Source organism: Pleurodeles waltl, chromosome 4_1 (genome assembly GCF_031143425.1).
Source record: "Pleurodeles waltl isolate 20211129_DDA chromosome 4_1, aPleWal1.hap1.20221129, whole genome shotgun sequence".
In the NCBI taxonomy this organism is placed as follows: domain Eukaryota; kingdom Metazoa; phylum Chordata; class Amphibia; order Caudata; family Salamandridae; genus Pleurodeles; species Pleurodeles waltl.
The window spans coordinates 711,788,591-711,806,910 of record NC_090442.1 but is presented as its reverse complement, the minus strand read 5'-3'; the positions used below and the strand labels follow the sequence as shown (position 1 = coordinate 711,806,910).

At 45.2% G+C, this 18,320-nt stretch overlaps 1 protein-coding gene across 3 annotated transcripts in view; it reads left to right on the top strand.

Annotated features, from left to right (window-relative positions):
- The first annotated feature begins 1,150 nt into the window (after positions 1-1,150).
- TASOR2 (transcription activation suppressor family member 2) overlaps positions 1,151-18,320 on the top strand; it is a 759,889-nt gene continuing 742,719 nt past the window's right edge. For all 3 annotated transcript variants that reach the window (XM_069229296.1, XM_069229295.1, XM_069229294.1), the window contains exon 1: positions 1,151-1,846. In XM_069229296.1, the coding sequence (XP_069085397.1) occupies positions 1,729-1,846 (118 nt within the window). In that variant the 5' untranslated portion in view covers positions 1,151-1,728. The remainder of the gene's footprint in view (positions 1,847-18,320) is intronic.

Below are 18,320 nucleotides of genomic sequence, written 5' to 3'. Positions count from 1 at the left end.
CACCACGCTCCAGTCCATCCCACTCCAATCCAATCCACCTTACCTCAGTACAATCCACCCCAATCCAATTCACCCCACCCCAATCCAATCCACCCCAAAACAATCCACTCCTCCAGTCCACCCTACCTACTCCACCCCATTACAATCCAATCCACCCCATTCCAATCCACCCACTCTGTTGGCGTGTCTGACATTAACAAGTAAATTTACAAGGGGACATGAATAGGTCGATGAACCTTTTGACTCACATTTAAGATGTTCTCACCATATATCCTGTACATGTAGATCATTAATCAATAACCAATCAATAACATCAATAATCAATGATAACTTATAGCATTAGTAATAAATTTAAGTCAGTAAACGTCATGCACCATGACCTTTCAGTCACGAATAACCACACCTTTTGGTAAAAGTTAGAATATTTATTTCCCTTTATTAACAATGCTAATGTCACGTAAAATAATCCCAATCCACCTAAATCCAATCCACTCCTGTCCATCCACCCTGCTCCAATGCTATCCACCCCACTCCAGTCCAATCCACCCCACTCCAATCCAGTGAATCCAATTCACTCTACTCCAATCCAATCCATTCCATTCCAATCTAATCCACCCCACACAATCCACCTCACCCTTATCACTCCAATCCAAACCACCCACCTCAATCCAATCTAATCCATCCCTCTCGAATCCACCCCAGTCCCACCCAACTCATCCCATTTCAATTTACCCCACTCTAATCCAATCCACCCTACTCCACTAAATCATGACAGTGCCTAAGGTAAGGAACATGAATTTACTTGCAAGAAAGTGTCACACATTGAAACCATTGAAATGTCACTCATAACGTAGTCTGGAAACCTGGCAACTGTGGACCACTCTTGTGTATGTAGTACTATTTCCAGATGGTTTTGCACACAAAACACCATTTCCTAGGTGTTTCACTAGAACTTGAAAAAAAACACTTTCAAACGTGGCATTTCCAGCGTATTGAAAGCGTTGCACTACCTTGAGCAAATAAAATGGCAGCGACCGTTGGTGCTGTCAGAGTATTGGGGATGGGTGCCATTTTCATGACATAACTTCCGATGTTTCTTTCATGTTCTTCCGGATCAGGTTTCGTTTTCACATTGTGTGTTTACTCCTACGTATAGTACTTCCGGAGCAGAAGTGAACGGAGGAGGGATCCAAGTTGTAACTCGCATTGTGTATTTTTCTGTACGAAACCCGCGGACATCCTCACCCTAGTGTGCAACCGTAGCCTGTCTGCAGACCGTAGCACAAGGACAAGAGCGTAATACCCTTCTACTTAAACGTGACGCCGCAGTCGAGACTTTATACTGTTGTATACGCCCCGTGTTTTACATGAGATCAGTGCACTCTGTCTGCGCTGGAGGGCTGGGCCAGTCCGTAAGCCCGCCCCATATTGTGCTAAGCAGAGACTGAGCAGCCCAGGCTGCTGAGTGCAAGAAGAAGAGCCCCAAAGGGTGAGGACATTCTTCATGAGACGTGCTATATGACCCACGGCACCAAGATGAGCCAGAGGCTCTAGAAAATACATAACGAAGAGGTGAACAAGGATTCTTGACAGCAGGCGTGTGCTTTTGCATTAGGGCCCGCACTAAGGGGGGCAAGACCCAAAGAAAGTGCACACTGGTACAGGAATCACGGAGGAAGAGGGCGAAGGTCTGCTCAAGAGGAGCACTTGGAGGAGGGTCGCAGTCCAATGACCAAGGCTGGCATCGACAGTAGAACTAAGAGAGGCCCTACTGGGTCCTCAGGAGGAGGGAGAAGTATGAGGGGAAATGAGGAGGAGGAGGATACTGTGGCTACATCCAGCTCTGGTGAGTCCAAAATAGTGTTATGCTATTCACATTGTACAGTGAGTGCAGTTGAACCAGACTGCTAATTTTATACTTGATGGGAATTGTTTCCGTACTTTTCTCAGATTTTAATCGACCGGTTGTGATTGGTTGTTGTAGATAGGTTTGTATAGAGCTGTAGATTTTAACCTTTCGACGTCCGTGGACCGGCTGGTCCAGGGGACCCCCGCTTATTCATTATTGGAATCCAGTGCTTCCCACTGAGTCATTACTTGAACCTGGGAACTATCGCATACGCATAAAAACCCACAAACATGCTGAAACTAGCATTCATCAACAAATACACAAATGGTAAAATATTTTATTTCACAAATATACAAAAATCGAAATTTTGATTTTAATGGGAAGGTTTGTTCTTTACTAAATTACATTGAGGCCAAATTATATTCTGTTCAATGCACTTTATTTAACTTTTCCCACTCTCAAGCTGAGGATGCTAACTTAATTTTTAGCCTCTAATTTCGAATTCCTTCACATTTACAGAACGTTTTAAAATTTTCAAAGGCTTCCTGTGGAAAAACGTATTACGTTTTAAACACTCTGCTTAACTTACAAAGCCCTTCATCAGGTCGGTTGCGATTATCTTAGGTCGACCTTGCAACTCTACCAGCCCATCCGGCCGCTTAGATCCTCTACCCGGCAGCTTATCGCTGTGCTGTGCTGCCATAGGGTGAGATGGGGGAACAAAGCCCTCTCGGTAGGGGCAGCGAGACTCTGGAACACACTCCCTCTTGCCATTAGGCAGGTAGAGTCTTATTTTTGTTTTAGAAAGAAATTGAAAACCTGGCTGCTCTCCCTTTAAGGAGTCTTGGGACTCTTGGAAGCCCTTGGCGATGGGCCCCCTCTCTGCTTCGCATCCCTGTAACTCATTGACTCTCCTCAGGGCTTCGATGCTATGGCTGGAATGCACTATACAAATACATACATAAATACATATATTTTTCTGTATGAATTTATTTGTAGTCTTTAAACTGGTTGTACCTCGATTACCACGTAGATAGTATTTCCGCTGTCCAGTCGACTGTTGACAAGGGCTTGGGTGATGGTGCGTCTCTAGTTTTGAGGAAGCCACTTGAAAATCTTATGTAATGTGCAGGATAAAGAATTAGGAGGATGATACTGGGTTGACTTGAGATCTCGTGGTGAGATTGTTGGCCAGGATGATACAGAGATTCTGGCATGCTCAGCTGGGGTTGGACTGGATCCAAGAAAGAGTTGTTTCTTCTGAAGATCGAGACGTCTGTCTTGTCTGTGTTGAACTTGAGGCAGCTATTCCTTATCCAGATGGCAACGCTGGTCATACATTGGTGGAAGTTGGTTCTGGTGGTGGTTTTCGGATGGGGAGACAATGAGTTGCATGTTATTGGCATAGAAGATAAGGCTGAGTCTGTAGGCTCTGACTTTTGGCATGTGGGCCATGTAGATGTTGAAGAGGGTAAGGCTGAGTGATGACCCTTGATGGACTCTGCAGATGATTGGTTTGGAGGTCAAGGGTGGAATGTAGACTTGTGTTCTGTCGGTGAGGAAATAGGAGATTCATCTGTGGGTGGCTCCTTGGATGCCTGTGTCTTGATGTCTGGCAATGAGCATGTGGTGGGGGACGGTGTTGAAGACTACTGAGAGATTGAGGACGATAAAGGCCTTTCCTTTATTGAGAAGGGCCTGGATGTAACCTGCTTGGTTACGTAGACAATGTCAGGTGCAAGAATGTTGATAAGGTCTCAGACCTCGGTGGCATGTTTGCTGAGTGAGCAAGTGTTTAGAAGGGTGCATATTAGAAAGTGGTGGGTAGCGGTTTTGGCGTTTCAAGTGGGCTGAGTGTTAGTGAGCGAATTGGGGGCATGTGGCAGGTGAAGTGGGAGAGGGTGCAGGTGAAAGGTCCTACTGTGGAAGGTTGTGGGTTGCAGTGGCAGTGTTCGTGACAGCTTCCACGGTTGAGAGAGTGGATAGCTGGAGAAATGTATCTGCATGTGGTGGTTTGTCCAGGGTTTCTGGCACCAGGTGTGGACAGGCACATGCAGACTTGCCTTTGGTGTGTCTTCGGCGCGGCTGCTGCACCCTGCTGCCACTATGTAGGTCCTGGGAGCTGGTTTGGGCACTGGGAGGTGGTGAGGGGGCTGGCAAAAAAGTGGTAAGGAAATGGGGACACTGGAGGAAGTGGTAGCTGGAGAAGGGAGCAGGAAAAGGGCAATATGGCAGGAAAGATAGCAGGAAGAGGCTTGGGAAGAGAGTGGAGCAGGAAGAAGAATACAGCAGAGGAGAAGGGTTTGTTAGAATGATCATGGATGTAGGTGGAGTGCTGGGCACCCGCTCTGTAAACCAGACCTATTAAAAACAATGATTTTGCTGTGAATAATTAAGTTTTTTTCAATTCTGAAAACATGAGGGTAAATTAAACATTTCAAATATCTGTGGAAGGGGTAGTGTTGTTCAATGACGTGTGGTTGTAAATACACATACTCTGCATACTCCTGCCGTCCAGAGTTTGGTCCGAAGTTGTGCAAGTTTTTTTTTTTTTTTTCCAAAGAATTATTTTGAGTCACAAGGTCGAGTGACTCTTCTTCTTGGTGGCACTGACTCCATTGTTAGATTGTTTTGTCTCCGTCGTCCGGTTCAGATGTGAGTGCCTCTGATCCACGTATTCGACTCTGTTCTGTATGGTTCTTCCCTTTTCTTTACTGTCTGAACAGAATTGTTTTGATCGCGCTTTTCCTTTCCTGCACAGCTTTCGAATTTTGTCGGTTTGGGCTTTGACCGCCCGCCCTTCTGGGCGCTACCAGACGTCTCACGTCTAACTTCCTGCGTATCTCCGGAATTGATGAAGATACGTTTCTTATGGAATGTACATCCTTCCAATTTTGCCCGCTTTGCCACGGAAAGTATCTGCACATGACCAACATCTCGTGTGCAACCTCTGCCTTTCACCTGACCATAAAGAACCTGACTGTGACACCTGCAAGTTATTCAGGTAAAAATAGACTCTTCTGGGCCCGACGGCTCCACAACTTGAAATGACTTGGAAGGCTTCGGACGACACTCTGGATCTTTTTGGGGAAGAGCATGCCCAAAAGGAGCCAACTGCTGAAGAGGACGTCAAAAACAGCTCTAGCTCCAGTGTAGACCTCAGTCTCGAAATGCCCAGTGCATGAGTCCTGTGACCCCTGCTTCACCACCGAAGCCCTCCAAAATGTCCCCGCTACCTCTGTTATAGGTCACCAGGCCACCACTGCCTCCCAGCCATGATCGGTTCTGGAAAACTGTCTCAGCCTCCCCGTCTTCAAGCTTGGCGCTAAAGATTGCTAAAAAGGCTAAGCCCTTGACATCAACCTCAGGCTTATCGGACGAGAGTATGTTTCGGCAACAAGACGACTCTCAGTCCCGACTCGGCAGCAGCCTCCTTTGACCCGGCCGCCAACTAAGCCTCACTCGGCCAAGCTCAAGCCTTCTATATCGAAAGCTTTGGAGCCAAAAGACTCCAGACCGTCTTTGGCCTCTACTTCACCTCTTAAGCCGGTCGTTGAAAAAATGGATGCCAGACAGAGGTACAGATTCAGGAGGGCATTGGCTACTTCATTGCAACTCCTTCCTCTCTCCACCTCCAAAGAGGAAGTTGTCTTTTGAGGAAGCTTTGGACATGCCCCTTCCTCCCAAGAAAAAAAAACGAAGGACAAGGCCACCAGCCCTGTCTACCAGCCATTTCCTCCACCACCACCATCACATCTGCCTCCTTCCCCACCCCATACTCCACCACCATCATCTCCTACACATGACCCACTTGTTGTTTCATCCCAAGGGTCTCCACAATCCAGCACTGGAAGATAGGGAAACCATTAGGTGATCCTTATCTTTGGGACAAATATGATACTGATCCCACTACCCCCAATGATCCAGACCTCTATCCAGCTTGTCTCTCCCCTCCGGAGGACACCACTTCTTTCCAACAAGTTATTTCCAGGGCAGCAGCGTACCATTACATTGAGCTCCATAGAGAACCCCCAGAGCATGATTCTCTTTTTGACACCCTATCTTAACCTCATAAGGACACCTAATTTCTGCCCATGCTTCCTGGCATGATGAGTCATGCCGAGGATATCTTCAAGGAGCCAGTCCGAGCCAGGGTCCTCATCCACTGGCTGGGCAACAAATTGTAACGCAACTCCTTCGGATCCTTTGTTTATTAAAGGTCATGTCCCTCTTGACTTCATTGTTGCCACCACTGCCTGTATAAATACAAACAGTCAGGCCACTGGAGACACTCCTCCTCCTGGAAAGGAGAGTAAGCACATTGATGCTGCCGGTAAGAGAGTCATAGCACATGCCGCTAACCATTGAGAGATCGCCAAACGGCAGCCCCTTTTGGCCCGCTGCAATAGAGCCTATTGGGATGAGATAGAGGAACTCTTGCAGTACTCACCAAAAGAACATCGCAAGAGACGACAGGAAATTGTCACTAAAGGGCAGGCTATTACAAATAACTCCATCCGATGTACCCTCGACGCAGCGGACATAGCAGCCAGAAGTATTAACATTAGTGTCCTCCTTAGATGGAATACATGGCTACGCTATTCTGTTTTTAAACCAGAGGTCCAGCAGGCAGTTTTAACTATGTCCTTTGATAAGGAGAACCTTTTTGACCACAATTAGATTCTACCTTGGGTAAAATGAAAAAGGACACTAATACAGCTAAGACGATGGGAGCATTACAGACTTCCACTCCCAGGGGCTCTTTTTGTCATCCAGACTATATTGGGACATACAAATCTACATCCACTGACGCCTCCACTTCCAAACAAAAGCAGCCTCATTCATCCCACACCATGGTGTATTCAAGAGATTCCTTAAGAGGTACTAACAATAAAGTAAGGGAAAAGGGTGCTTCCGGATATGGAACAACATCCACTATGAAGCAGTGACTACCTACACCTTCTCCCCCAACCACACAACACCTGTCTGGGACAGACTACAGTTTTTCCACTCAGTCTAGAAGACCATCACAATAGACAAGTGGGTACTAGCCATTATCCAACATGGCTATTTTCTGGAGCTCATTACCACGCTGCCCAACATCCCCCCTCGCACTCACAGGTTGTCTCAGGAACATCTCACACTTTGCCAACAAGTGATCCAAGCCCTTCTTCTGAAAGGGGCTATAGACCCCTTTCTTCCTCAACACCAAGGCTCAGGAGTATACTCTCTATACTTTCTAATCCCCAAAAAGGACAGGTCGCTCAGACCAATCTTAGGATGTACTTGTTCAGAGGTCTGAGATCTCTCAGAACACTTCCATATAGTTACTCTACAGCATTTCATTTCACTTCTACAACAGGGTGACTATATGTCATCACTAGACCTAAGATGTCTACTTTCACAAACTGATACATCTTGCGCATTGCAAATACATAAGATTTGTCATAGCATGTACACACTACCAATTCAAAGTGCTTTAGTTTTTGGTGACTACTTGTCAAAATGACCAGTCCTCATGCTCTGCATGTATTTTTAAGTTGGCTCACCTCCAGGCAGCTCTAACTCAACTTACTTTAATAGCGCTGAGGATAAGAGTGGCCAGATGAGGGGAAGGGAACAGCGAGGCAGGAGATCTGTAAGGAAAAAGGTTAGTGTGCCAACATATAAATCCTAACCAGCCGTTATGGTGTATTGCAGTTGGTGACATAATCTAACTTCTCTGGAGGATCCATAAAATTTGGTGCTGCACAATGTTAATCTTCTAATGATAAAGGCTCATAGAAAGACTATAAACACATCCGAGCTCTTGTCAAATATGTGGCCTTCAAAGTGCGCTTGTCACACTTCCTCGAACACTCAAAACAATGTCCCCCAAAGATCTGCATTAATTTGTGCACTCAATACTCAGTACTGAACCTTTTCTTAAAAAGGCAACAGTAAATCTCGAGCCTGAGATTTACACAAGTGAGAATAAACAAACAGAACTCAGATAATGTGAGTCTTTAACCAACACTCTGACCTTGAGCAGATGAGGCAAATGTGTAGTTCTGTCAATGAACAAACTTGACAGATAATGCAAGTCTTTAAACAACACTCTGACCTTGAGTTGACAAAGCAAATGCCTGGTGCTGTTAAAATAACCTGGTGAGAGCCTGAAGCATTTTGTCAGAGAAAAAGGAATACGGATCGCAGAGACAGCTTACCGTTCCAAGCTGAGCATGGCTACACTGTGGTCCTTGATTTACTGTGGGAGCTGTACTTTGATCTCTAGCGGGACCCGGGCGGTAATGCAGCAGAGGGAGCCGAGCTAGAATCGGTAGCAGTAGGAAAGAGACATGCTCACAGTGCGTTACCAAAGGTGACTGGAGGCTGAGATCCCCATCACCAAACCAGCGCTCCTATGTTCCTGATGATCACAGGCTAGTGAGCGGCTTCTGCAGGGTGGGGCAGCCTTAAATAGAGGTTGCTGCACCCAAGATGGTTGCCACCGTGGTAGCTGGGACTTGTAGTCCATATTCAAGGACTGGAAATGAAAAAGAGGAAACATTTAAGAATTAGCCTATAGATGTTGTTTTAGCCAATAAAATATGTGCTTGCACATAAGCATGATCACACCCTATATGTAACCATGAGCCCTGGGGCAATATAACCACCAATGCCCGGAAGGGACCAAATGGAGTTTACCACAAGGGGAACCACCCCTTGCATGTCGGTGGCAATGAGGAGACCAGGGAAAAAGAGTATAGGGGTTTGTGCTGGGTTGGGGTGAGCCTGTGAACGCGCACTGTTGCAACGTAAATAGTACTCCCCCTCCTGTCTATGGTCTAGGGCCAAACTTATGGGAATGGAGGAGATGGAAGCGCCGCAGTAAAGGAGGTGCATGCACATCGCGGGCCAGAACCCAGGAGTCATTCTCTGGTTCAAGATTGTTTGAACCTCATATTCCCACACACCGTGTATCAACACATGGGGTGGGTTCGAACACTGCAGTGTTTTGGAGCCAATTTTAAAAGGGAAGTGTGTAAGATTGGATGGATGTGCAAAGATCAGGGCAATTCTTCCTTATATGCCGCTTATTAAAATAATATGGCGTGTTGTTTTGCTTTTCACTAATGACCGAGCTGACAAAAATCTCTGGAATGCACTTGTTAGTTCAAAGAAGACATTTATTATTTCACCACGAGGTTCCTAAAAGGAGATTAGCATGTTGAAAGCACACGTTTAAAAATAGTCACAGCAATGAAAGGAAAACATATATATTATTATCAAGGCAAATAATGAAATAAAAAGGCATCACTGTAGGGCCTGTCAGGTTCCTCATCTTTCTCATGCCAGCAAGACGATGACCCCGTTCGACTGCGAAAGAGAAAGAGATCTCTACCCTCACAGGAAAGATATCAGGCATCCGACATCTAGAATCCTGATTGAGGCCACTGATCCTCTCAATGTTGCACTGGGTCTTTTTATATCTTAAAAAACAAAAGGAGCTTTCCGGAAAAAAAACACCATTTTGCAACTCAAACATGCTGGCTAGTTTAGGTATGCTTTGAAAATAACACGTTGGGGTTTGGCCGTAATCCCAAGATGTCAAGTCAGAACAAGGCTGTTCTCTGCCGTTTCAGTACATCCTTATCAACCAAAGCCTTGGTGAGAAAAAGCACGAAAACAAGACCGAATGCACAGTTTACAATGTGGAAAATCACGGTCCGCCTTTAACATGGCAGTGTCTAATGCTACAATAAAGTCAATAGGCAGAACAAATCTAAGGCTAAACTGAATACTAAATGTAGCCTGTAAGTGGTAAACACTAGGCAGCTAATCCAGGTGCAGAGTGGTGCAACACAAAGTCAGTGGTCAAAACACATATTTCACTACACGTGTGGAGAGCCACCTTATCTCCTGGTTTGTTGATAGAATCTAAGCAATGTTTTTTGTCATACTGTCTTTTGTATACTGATTTGGCCTTTTCTAAATGTTTCTGGATTTTTTCTTGTGTGTTGTAAATTTGTTGTACTGCATCTGTAACAGCGGGTGTTAGTGTTGTTTCCTGAGGTATCGTAATTGGTAAAGTATAAGGGTGGTGCCCAAATAATCCGTAAAAGGATGTTAAGCCTGTGGAGGCTTGATAAGAATTGTTGTAAGCTATTTTGGCCAGCCAGAATAACATTACTCATGAGTCTGTGGCTTCCTCTACATAACGTCGTAGATACTGTTTTAAAGTTTGATTAAGACGTTTTGTCTGGCCATCACTTTGTGGATGGTGACTAGTGTACAATGTACAAGTGACCTGCAGAGCCTTGTACAATGTTTGCCAAAAATGGGCTGAAAACTAGGACCCACAATCTGAATGGATAACTTTAGGTAGAGCATGAAGTCGAACTATTCAACTATTGCAAAAGAATGGTTGCCAGTTGACTTCAGGGTAGTAGTTCAGTACAAGCAATAAAGTGAGCATATTTTGTGAGGCTGTCCACAACTACATGAGTGATGTTGCACCTTTAGAAAGTCCAGTAATAAAGTCTAGAGTTATATATTCCATGGTTTCTTCGGAGTTGGAAGGTGTTGCAAATGACCTCTGGGCTTTGAATGGCCAGTTTTAGCTCTTGCACATGTTTCACAGTTTGTGACCATCGTTCTAATATCTTTTTTCAAGGTGTGCCACCAAAAGTATCACTGAACAAGTTCTCTAGTTTTTGGTGTTCTCTGATGTCCTGCTATGGGGTTGGCATGTAACCATTGAACCATTGAAATACTGTGCTGTATAGTTCTGAGGTAGGGATGAACAAACAAGACTCATGTACAGGGAATCCTTGACTAATTGTTCTTGAACATTACACAAAGGGAGAGTAAATGGGAGCAAGAGGAACACACGCCGTACTCGACTCCCAAAGAAACACAATACTAAATCACAAATGAGAGTACAGGGGTTCTTGTAACGTAAGTAGGTCAATAGTGTATCAATTGTGACACTAGACCACTCGTATACCTCGACTAGAGGTGAAAAGTGGGTGAGCTGTGAAGTGGTGTATGGTCTGAGGGGGGGGATTTCCTTTACGGACTAGGTGGTCTCACACACTATATAGTGTCATGCTTCATCATATGACCACCTAGCCCCACCCGGGTAGGACAGTGCCACCTGGGCGGACTCAACCTCACTGTTAAAGGAACAGGAGGGAGTGCGTAAATTAGTTTAATTTCTGGAAAATGGGATCCAGCTATGCTAGGGAAATAAAAACACCTACTCAGATACCCGGGTAAGTTTAATAGAGGGTTCTGTGTGGTGTGATTAAAAAGGAATGGGGAACTGGTGTGAGAGCAATGACTCACTAGGTCACCTATCTAAAAGGAGTAGCCGACATGTTTCTGCCCTTGTAATTGAGCTAGTTGAGGTATACGAGTGGTCTAGTGTCACAATTGATACACTATTGACCTACTTACGTTACAAGAACCCCCGTACTCTCATTTGTAATTGTTCTTGAACCCACGTTTGCCAACCCTCCATGAAAATAAGATCTTGAATAGTTCATAGAAGTTCTCCGTATCAGTGAGACATAGAACCTTTTCTGGGGTGATTATAGCTTGAGGAGGGCATACTATATGTATGGTCGTAGACTCCTGCCACAATATAGCATCTGCTTTCTGGTTGTCCGTCCCTGGTTGGAAAGTCATAATAAAGTCAAATTTTGCAAAAGAAACAGCATCCATTGTAACTTTCTGGGTGTTAGGAGACGAGCTGCACTCATGAACTGCAAATTACGGTGATCTGTGTAAACTGTGATTGTAGGTTTTTACTCCTTGTATTTAGTGCCGCCACTCTTTGAAAGCCTCTCGTATTTCTAAGAGCTCCTTCTCTGCGCTGACGTAATTTTGCTCGACACCGTTGAGTTTACTGGACATGTAGGCAACTGGGTGAAGTTGTCCCGTGTTGTGATTCTTTGGGAAAGGATGGCAACAATTGCGATGGCAGAAGTGTCTGCTTCCACTCTGAATGGATGTTCTATATCATGAAGGGCCACGATTGGTGGGGTAGTGAAAGCCTTTTTAAGTGTTACAAACGCTCCATCCTCTTCAGGTGACCACACTAATGGCTCATTTTTCTTAGCAACCTGGCGATGGCTTACACTGTTTGTGAAGAATGTTCTATTAAGTGGCAATGAAAATTAGCAAAGCCAAGTAAGCATTGCACATCCCGTACTGACTTGGGAATAGGCCATACTGCTACTGCCTGTACTTTTCTCTCAGCCATTTTCATCCCCTCAGGGGTAAGTATTGCACCCAAAAATTCTGCTATATTAACATGAAATTCACATTTCTTCAATTTGTAGTATAAATAATGTTTTCAAAGGGCTAGTAGAACCTCTGTAACATGTTGTTCATGTTCCGCTTCGTTGTTGGAATATATGAGTATGTCATCGATTCATAGTATTGCAAAAAGGTCAAGATATTAATGTAAGACATTATTCATTTGGAACTGGAACGCAGCTGGGGCACTGCAGAGACCAAATGGCATTACAGTGTACTCGAACAGGGCATAACATGTATTAAAGGCAGTCTTCCACTCGTCTGCAGCTCTCATTCTGACTAAATGGTATGCCCCCCCTCAAGTCAAATTTTGTCTAGATGGCTGCCTTCTTCACCTGATATAAAAGAACCAGACTCAAGGGTAGGGGGTATCTGTCCTTTACAGTGATTTTATTTAGAGCTCTGTAGTCTATACAGCTCCTTAAATCTCCATTGGCTGTAGGGACGAAGAAGAGTGGTGATGCAGTGGGGGCTTTGGAAGGGCAGATAAACCAGTTGGCCAAGTATTGGTCTAAATAGTCTCTCAGATGCTGAGTTTCCAGATCAGATAGGGCATAGATACAACAACTAGGAACTGGAGCACCAGATAGTAGGTCAATCTGGCAGTCACATGGTCTGTGTGGTAGCATTACCTCTGCCTCCTTTTCATCAAATGCATCTAGTCAAGGCACAAGTGTGCCTGTATTCCATGTCACCACTCCACAAGCTATTCCTAAGTTGAGCATATTACGGTGGTAAGTCCGTATCTTTATCTGCAGCTGTGGCTACTTGTGATCTAGAAGGAAACCCAGGTTCTTTAACTTGTGAACACACGTGAATGCAAAATGAGGAGGTGAATTTTAACGTTTGTTCTTTCCACTCAGTATGGAAGTTGTGAAGACTCAACCAAGGCATTCCTAGGATGATACCATATCGAGGGGCGTTTATAACATCAAACGTGATTTGTTCAGAGTGTCTTTTTTGTGTGTCTTGCTTTCCACATTTCAAATGTAATAAGACGGTTTGCAACGTAACCAGACCACCTGCCAATATCTTTTCATTGACAGATTGCACCACTTCAGGGGTTGTCTTTTTTATACAGGAAATGTTCACTGATCGAGCCATCTGAGTGTCAATATTGTTGCCTGTGGCTCCTTAGTCTATTAGTACACTTGTTCTGTAAGTTTGTTCATAAACACGCAATTCAAAGTCCAATTGCAAATGAGCTGTTTCACTGGTGCACTAGGGACTTTTTCCCGAGAAGGGATTGACACCACACCGAAGAGTAACCCTTCTCTACCACTTGTGCGATCTACATTTCCGTTCCTATCTCTGTACTTGGTAAACTCTTTTTTGACAACAATGTCTTACCTTTTGGCTTCACTGGGCATTCTTTTGGAAAGTGATCTTTACGACCACAATAGAGAATGCTCTGATTTCCGTGGGCTCTGTGGTAGCATCACTATGTGGTTGTTGGATCTTCCCCTTGCTCATATCGCCAGTTTCCTTTTTCTGGTTTTCGTCACTCTCCCTTTTGTTCTGCGAGGCAGTGGTCTAATCCTAACACAAGATTAATGAGGTCTCAGCAGGCGGTTGGTCGTGGGTCAGTTTGTGCTTGAACATCTTTCAAGTTGTCTTTCAAACCTTAATAGAAGAGAGCCACCCTTTTTTCCTGAGGCCATGCTGTTTCCCCTATTAAGTGTTTGAATGAGCCAAGTACGAGACCAGTTCCTTATTGTCTTGCTGCAATTCTAACAGCTCTCGATCTGCTGACAAGGTGACTATTCTTCGATCAAAGACATTCTCAAATTCTTGGACAAACATTTTCAGTTATACTGTAGAGGGCTGTCTTGGCGGACCAACAGAACAGCCCAGGTTGTTGCATTGCCTGATAAGTACGAAATTAGAAAAGCAATACAAGACTGTGGGTCTGGAAAGGCCTTACCAGGATCTCGTGAAAACTGCTCTAGGTGGCTAAAGGTATTGGTGTAGGGACTGTAAGAGATATGTTGGTGGGCTAAGATGGACCTGAAGCTTGTGGTGGGGTTGCTTGCCATGGATTCGCGAAGGAAGTTGGTCTACCTTTCCCAACCTTATCTTGTACCTGTACTACCTTGTCAGCCACTGCTGCAGTGCCATTCTTTGACTCAAATCCTGCTACATTTGCCTGATCACCTTTAGCAGGTCATCAAAGGTGGCCATATTAACAACTTGTGTGCAGTCCAGGAACTTCTCTGGAAGATCAACAAATTGTGGTGCTGCACAATAATAATCTTCTGATGATAAAGACTCATAGAAATATGTGGCCCTCAATGTGTTCTTGTCACACTTCCTCAAACACTCAAAACAATGCCCCCCAAAGATCTCCATTCATTCACTCAATACTTAGTACTGAACCTTTCCTTAAGAGTGCAACAATAAATCACAAGCACGAGATTCACACGAGTCAGAATAATAACATTTAACTCAGATAATGCGACTCTTTAATCAACACTCTGACCTTGAGCAGATGAGAGAAATGCGTAGCGCTGTCAATGAACAATTATGACACAGATAATGCTAGTCTTTGAACTCTGCTTACACATAAGCATGATCACACCCTATATGTAACCATGAGTTTTATGTGAAGATGACCACCAATGCCCCAAAGGGACCAGGAAAAAGAGCATGGAGATTTGCTCTGGCTTGGGGTGGGCCCTAGAACGAACACCGCCGTAGCGTTGACACTGCTGCACCTTGAGTGTTCACAGATAGCCTTGTAGTAGTCACAGCACATCTGCAAAGGAAAAATGTCCATGTATTACCCTACCTGGTCAGTTGGCTCATCAAAGCCAACAGTCGTCATCATTGCAAACAACACACTCAGATGAAAATAGATCATCTTGACAATGTAGACTTTACTATCAACTTCTCCAAGACTCACCTGTAACCATTACAAGTTCAGCTATATTTAGGAGCAATCCTAAACACACAGTTAGTATTAGCCTACCCCAATCCTGCTCAAATCCAGAAATTTCAAGCAAACCTGCCCCAGTTCCAGTCAAACCAAACACTCACAGTAAGGACAGTTATACCACTACTAGGAATGATAGCATCTTGCGTTGCCATAGTTCCTCATGCAAGACTACATATGCATTGTTTGCAACAATGTCTAGCTCACCAGTGCTCTCCGTCACAGGGTCACTTGCAACATCAAGTGTTGATAGACCGCCACACTCGTTGTTCTCTTCAATGGTGAGACTCCAACAATCTGTTAAAGGTGGCAGCCTTTCCTGGACCCTGTTTATGACATCATTCTCGCCACAGATGCATCACAGAGGAGTTGGGGTGCCCATCTACAAGACGTGACAATGAAAGGTTTTTGGGATTACAGACATCAGTCTTTAAACATCCTACCTGAAGCTTCTGGCGATCTACCTTGCAGTGAAAGCTTTCCTTCCTCACCTGTCTCACTCGGTTGGCCTAGTCTGGACAGACAATATGACAGCCATGTATTATCTACTAAAGCAAGGGGGAACGCGGTCTTCACAACTACCACACCTGTCTCAGACCAAATGGAAGTGGGATCTTCACCACAACATTCACCTGTTGATCAAATACCTTCTGAGAACAGACAACAGCTTTCCAGACCTGTTCAGCAGGATGCATCAACAAGTCCACAAATAGGAACCCCACTCTCAAGTCCTCCAGTCATAATTCCAAAGGTGGGGGTTCCCTCAGATAGACCTTTTCATCACAGCAGAAAATGAAAAATGCTCAAACTTTACCTCCGGGTACCCATACCCCCTATCCAAGGGCAACGCACAATGGATGAGCTGGTCAGGGATATTTACCTGTGCTTTTCCACCTCTCCCTCTCATCCTGTTTCTGGTTTGAAAGCTCTCCATGATGCTTGGGGCTTCCACCTGGGCACGCCAGCACTGGTTCGCCATACTTCTAGACCTTTCAGTAGTCCCTCACACGAAGTTCCCCAACAGACCAGACCTTCTCACCCAGAATCAAGGATAAATCAGAAACCCAGACCCCAAGTTGCTCAAATTTTCAATTTGGCTCCTGAGGTCATAGATTTTGGCCACCTTGGATTACCACAAGAATATATGGACATTTTTAAGGAAGCCTGCAAACCCACCACTAGAGCATGTTTCGCAGCAAAATGGAAACGTTTTGTTTGCTGCTGCCAAACCACAGATATTGGTTCTGTGAAAACCACAGTGCAGGACATCACCAGCTACCTCTTTCATTTGCCAAAAGCAAATTTAGCTTACACTTCAATATGGATGCAGTAGCTGCTTATTTCCAAATTAGACAGCATCTGTCTTTGTTCAAAATACCAGTTATTAAAGCTTTTAAGGAAGGACTCAAATGAGTCAGATCCCATAGGGTTCTACCCAGGCCCTCCCTGGAACCTTAACATTGTTCTTACTAGACTCTTGGGTCCACCATTTGAGCCTCTTCACTCATGCCCCCTGTTAGAAATGGGGTCTCTGGTTGGCAGTCGGTTTGCACCGTGTTCAAGTAGGGACCCTCACTCTAGTACGGAAAAGGGAGATACCTCCTCATATAACCTGTGCTCACCCCCTTGGTAGCTTGGCACGAGCAGTCAGGCTTATCTCAGAAGCAATGTGTAAAGCATTTGCACATAACACACAGTAATAAGTGAAAACACTACAAACGGACACCCCCCAGTTTTAGAAAAATAGCCAATATGGTCTCCCAAACAATCTAAAGAGAGTGGTGGGGATAGTTTGCTTGTACCTGGCAATAACAGGATGTTCCCACACCGTGTGATAGAAGTGGTGGTTCAGAACAGCACCAGCATGCCGGTGTCTCTAGCGTGCCAGAGCTGCACTGGTGGTCTATATATCATATGTAGAAAACTAAGTTGGATAAGTCAGAGCCTTGATGAAGTGACCTGTACCCTTGGAGACATGGCGGCACCCCTCCAGTCTGAATCGTCTAGGGGTCCCACCCATTGTTCCTACTGGGATCCTAGGGTTGTGAATAGGTCAGGTTGTTAATTATGAAGGATCTGTAAATCCGAGAGACCCCCCACTCCCTTAATGGGTCTCCTAAGGATTTGTGGTTCCAGGGATCTACATTTGGGGACACTTACAAGGGAGTCTCGGTGTTGCTCAAGGGTATGGCGCAACAGAAGGTACCTAAAGAGTATAGACCTATGCAGACCACGCTCCTCCTGTAGAGTCTGGTAGGTTTTGATGTATACATCTTGCCAGACTCCCACCGTGGAATTTCTGCTTTGTCCCAACTGCTGATCCCAGATAAGGAGGAGAGGTGACCCAGCCAACTGCCCTCTCAGAGGGAGGGTCTGGAGTGTGACCTTTATGCCGCATCCAGTCCACCTTAGCAGTAGGCTCCAGGTCAATAGAACCACGCTGGTGAGTTCAGGGAGATGTGAGAAGATGGTGTTTCGGTGTAGCATCCCTCGAGATCTTATCCCAACCCAAATCAGCCACTTCCATCCCAAAGGCTGGATCTCCCCAGATCCCACTCAGCCATTAATTGACCATCAGCAGCAGGGTTGCTCAGTAATCAAGGAAAATGTCTGCCATACCCTTCCCACCATCCCAGGTGGACTCCGTGTATTTCCCATAGGCAATCTGAGTAGGCTATTTAGCCAAATAAAAATCCTGTATTTTGGGTGAGAGGTTGCGCCACCAGTGCTGTGACAGGAGCAGGGGGTAGTTTTGCATGGCATACTGCACGCGAGGCAGTCATTTTGAACAAGGCTATATAACCCAGTGTATTAAGGGGTAGTTTCGCCCAGACGACATGTAAGCCCTGGGTAGAGAAGCTACATGCATTCTCAAGTTTTGGAAACTAAGCCTGTGTACCGTGAGCAGCGCCTGCCATTCTGGGTGTATAGGCTGTCTTGTCAAAAGGACCTGGCCTGATTTGGGACAGTTAATGTGTAGTCCGAATGTGTCACCTTCTAGGGTATCTGCAGCACGCGGGGATCATAAGGGACAGCAGGAGATGTATAAAAGCACATAATATGTGTATATAACAATGGAGTCCTCAGTCGCCAGCCCCCAGTCCAACCTCTAAGCGTGGACATCGCATCTGACCCAATCCATCAGGGGCTCTATTGCTAGCGTGAAGAGAAGCGTTGACATGGGGCATCCCTGGAGGATTTCCTGGCCACTTCCAAAGGAGATGGACTTTGACA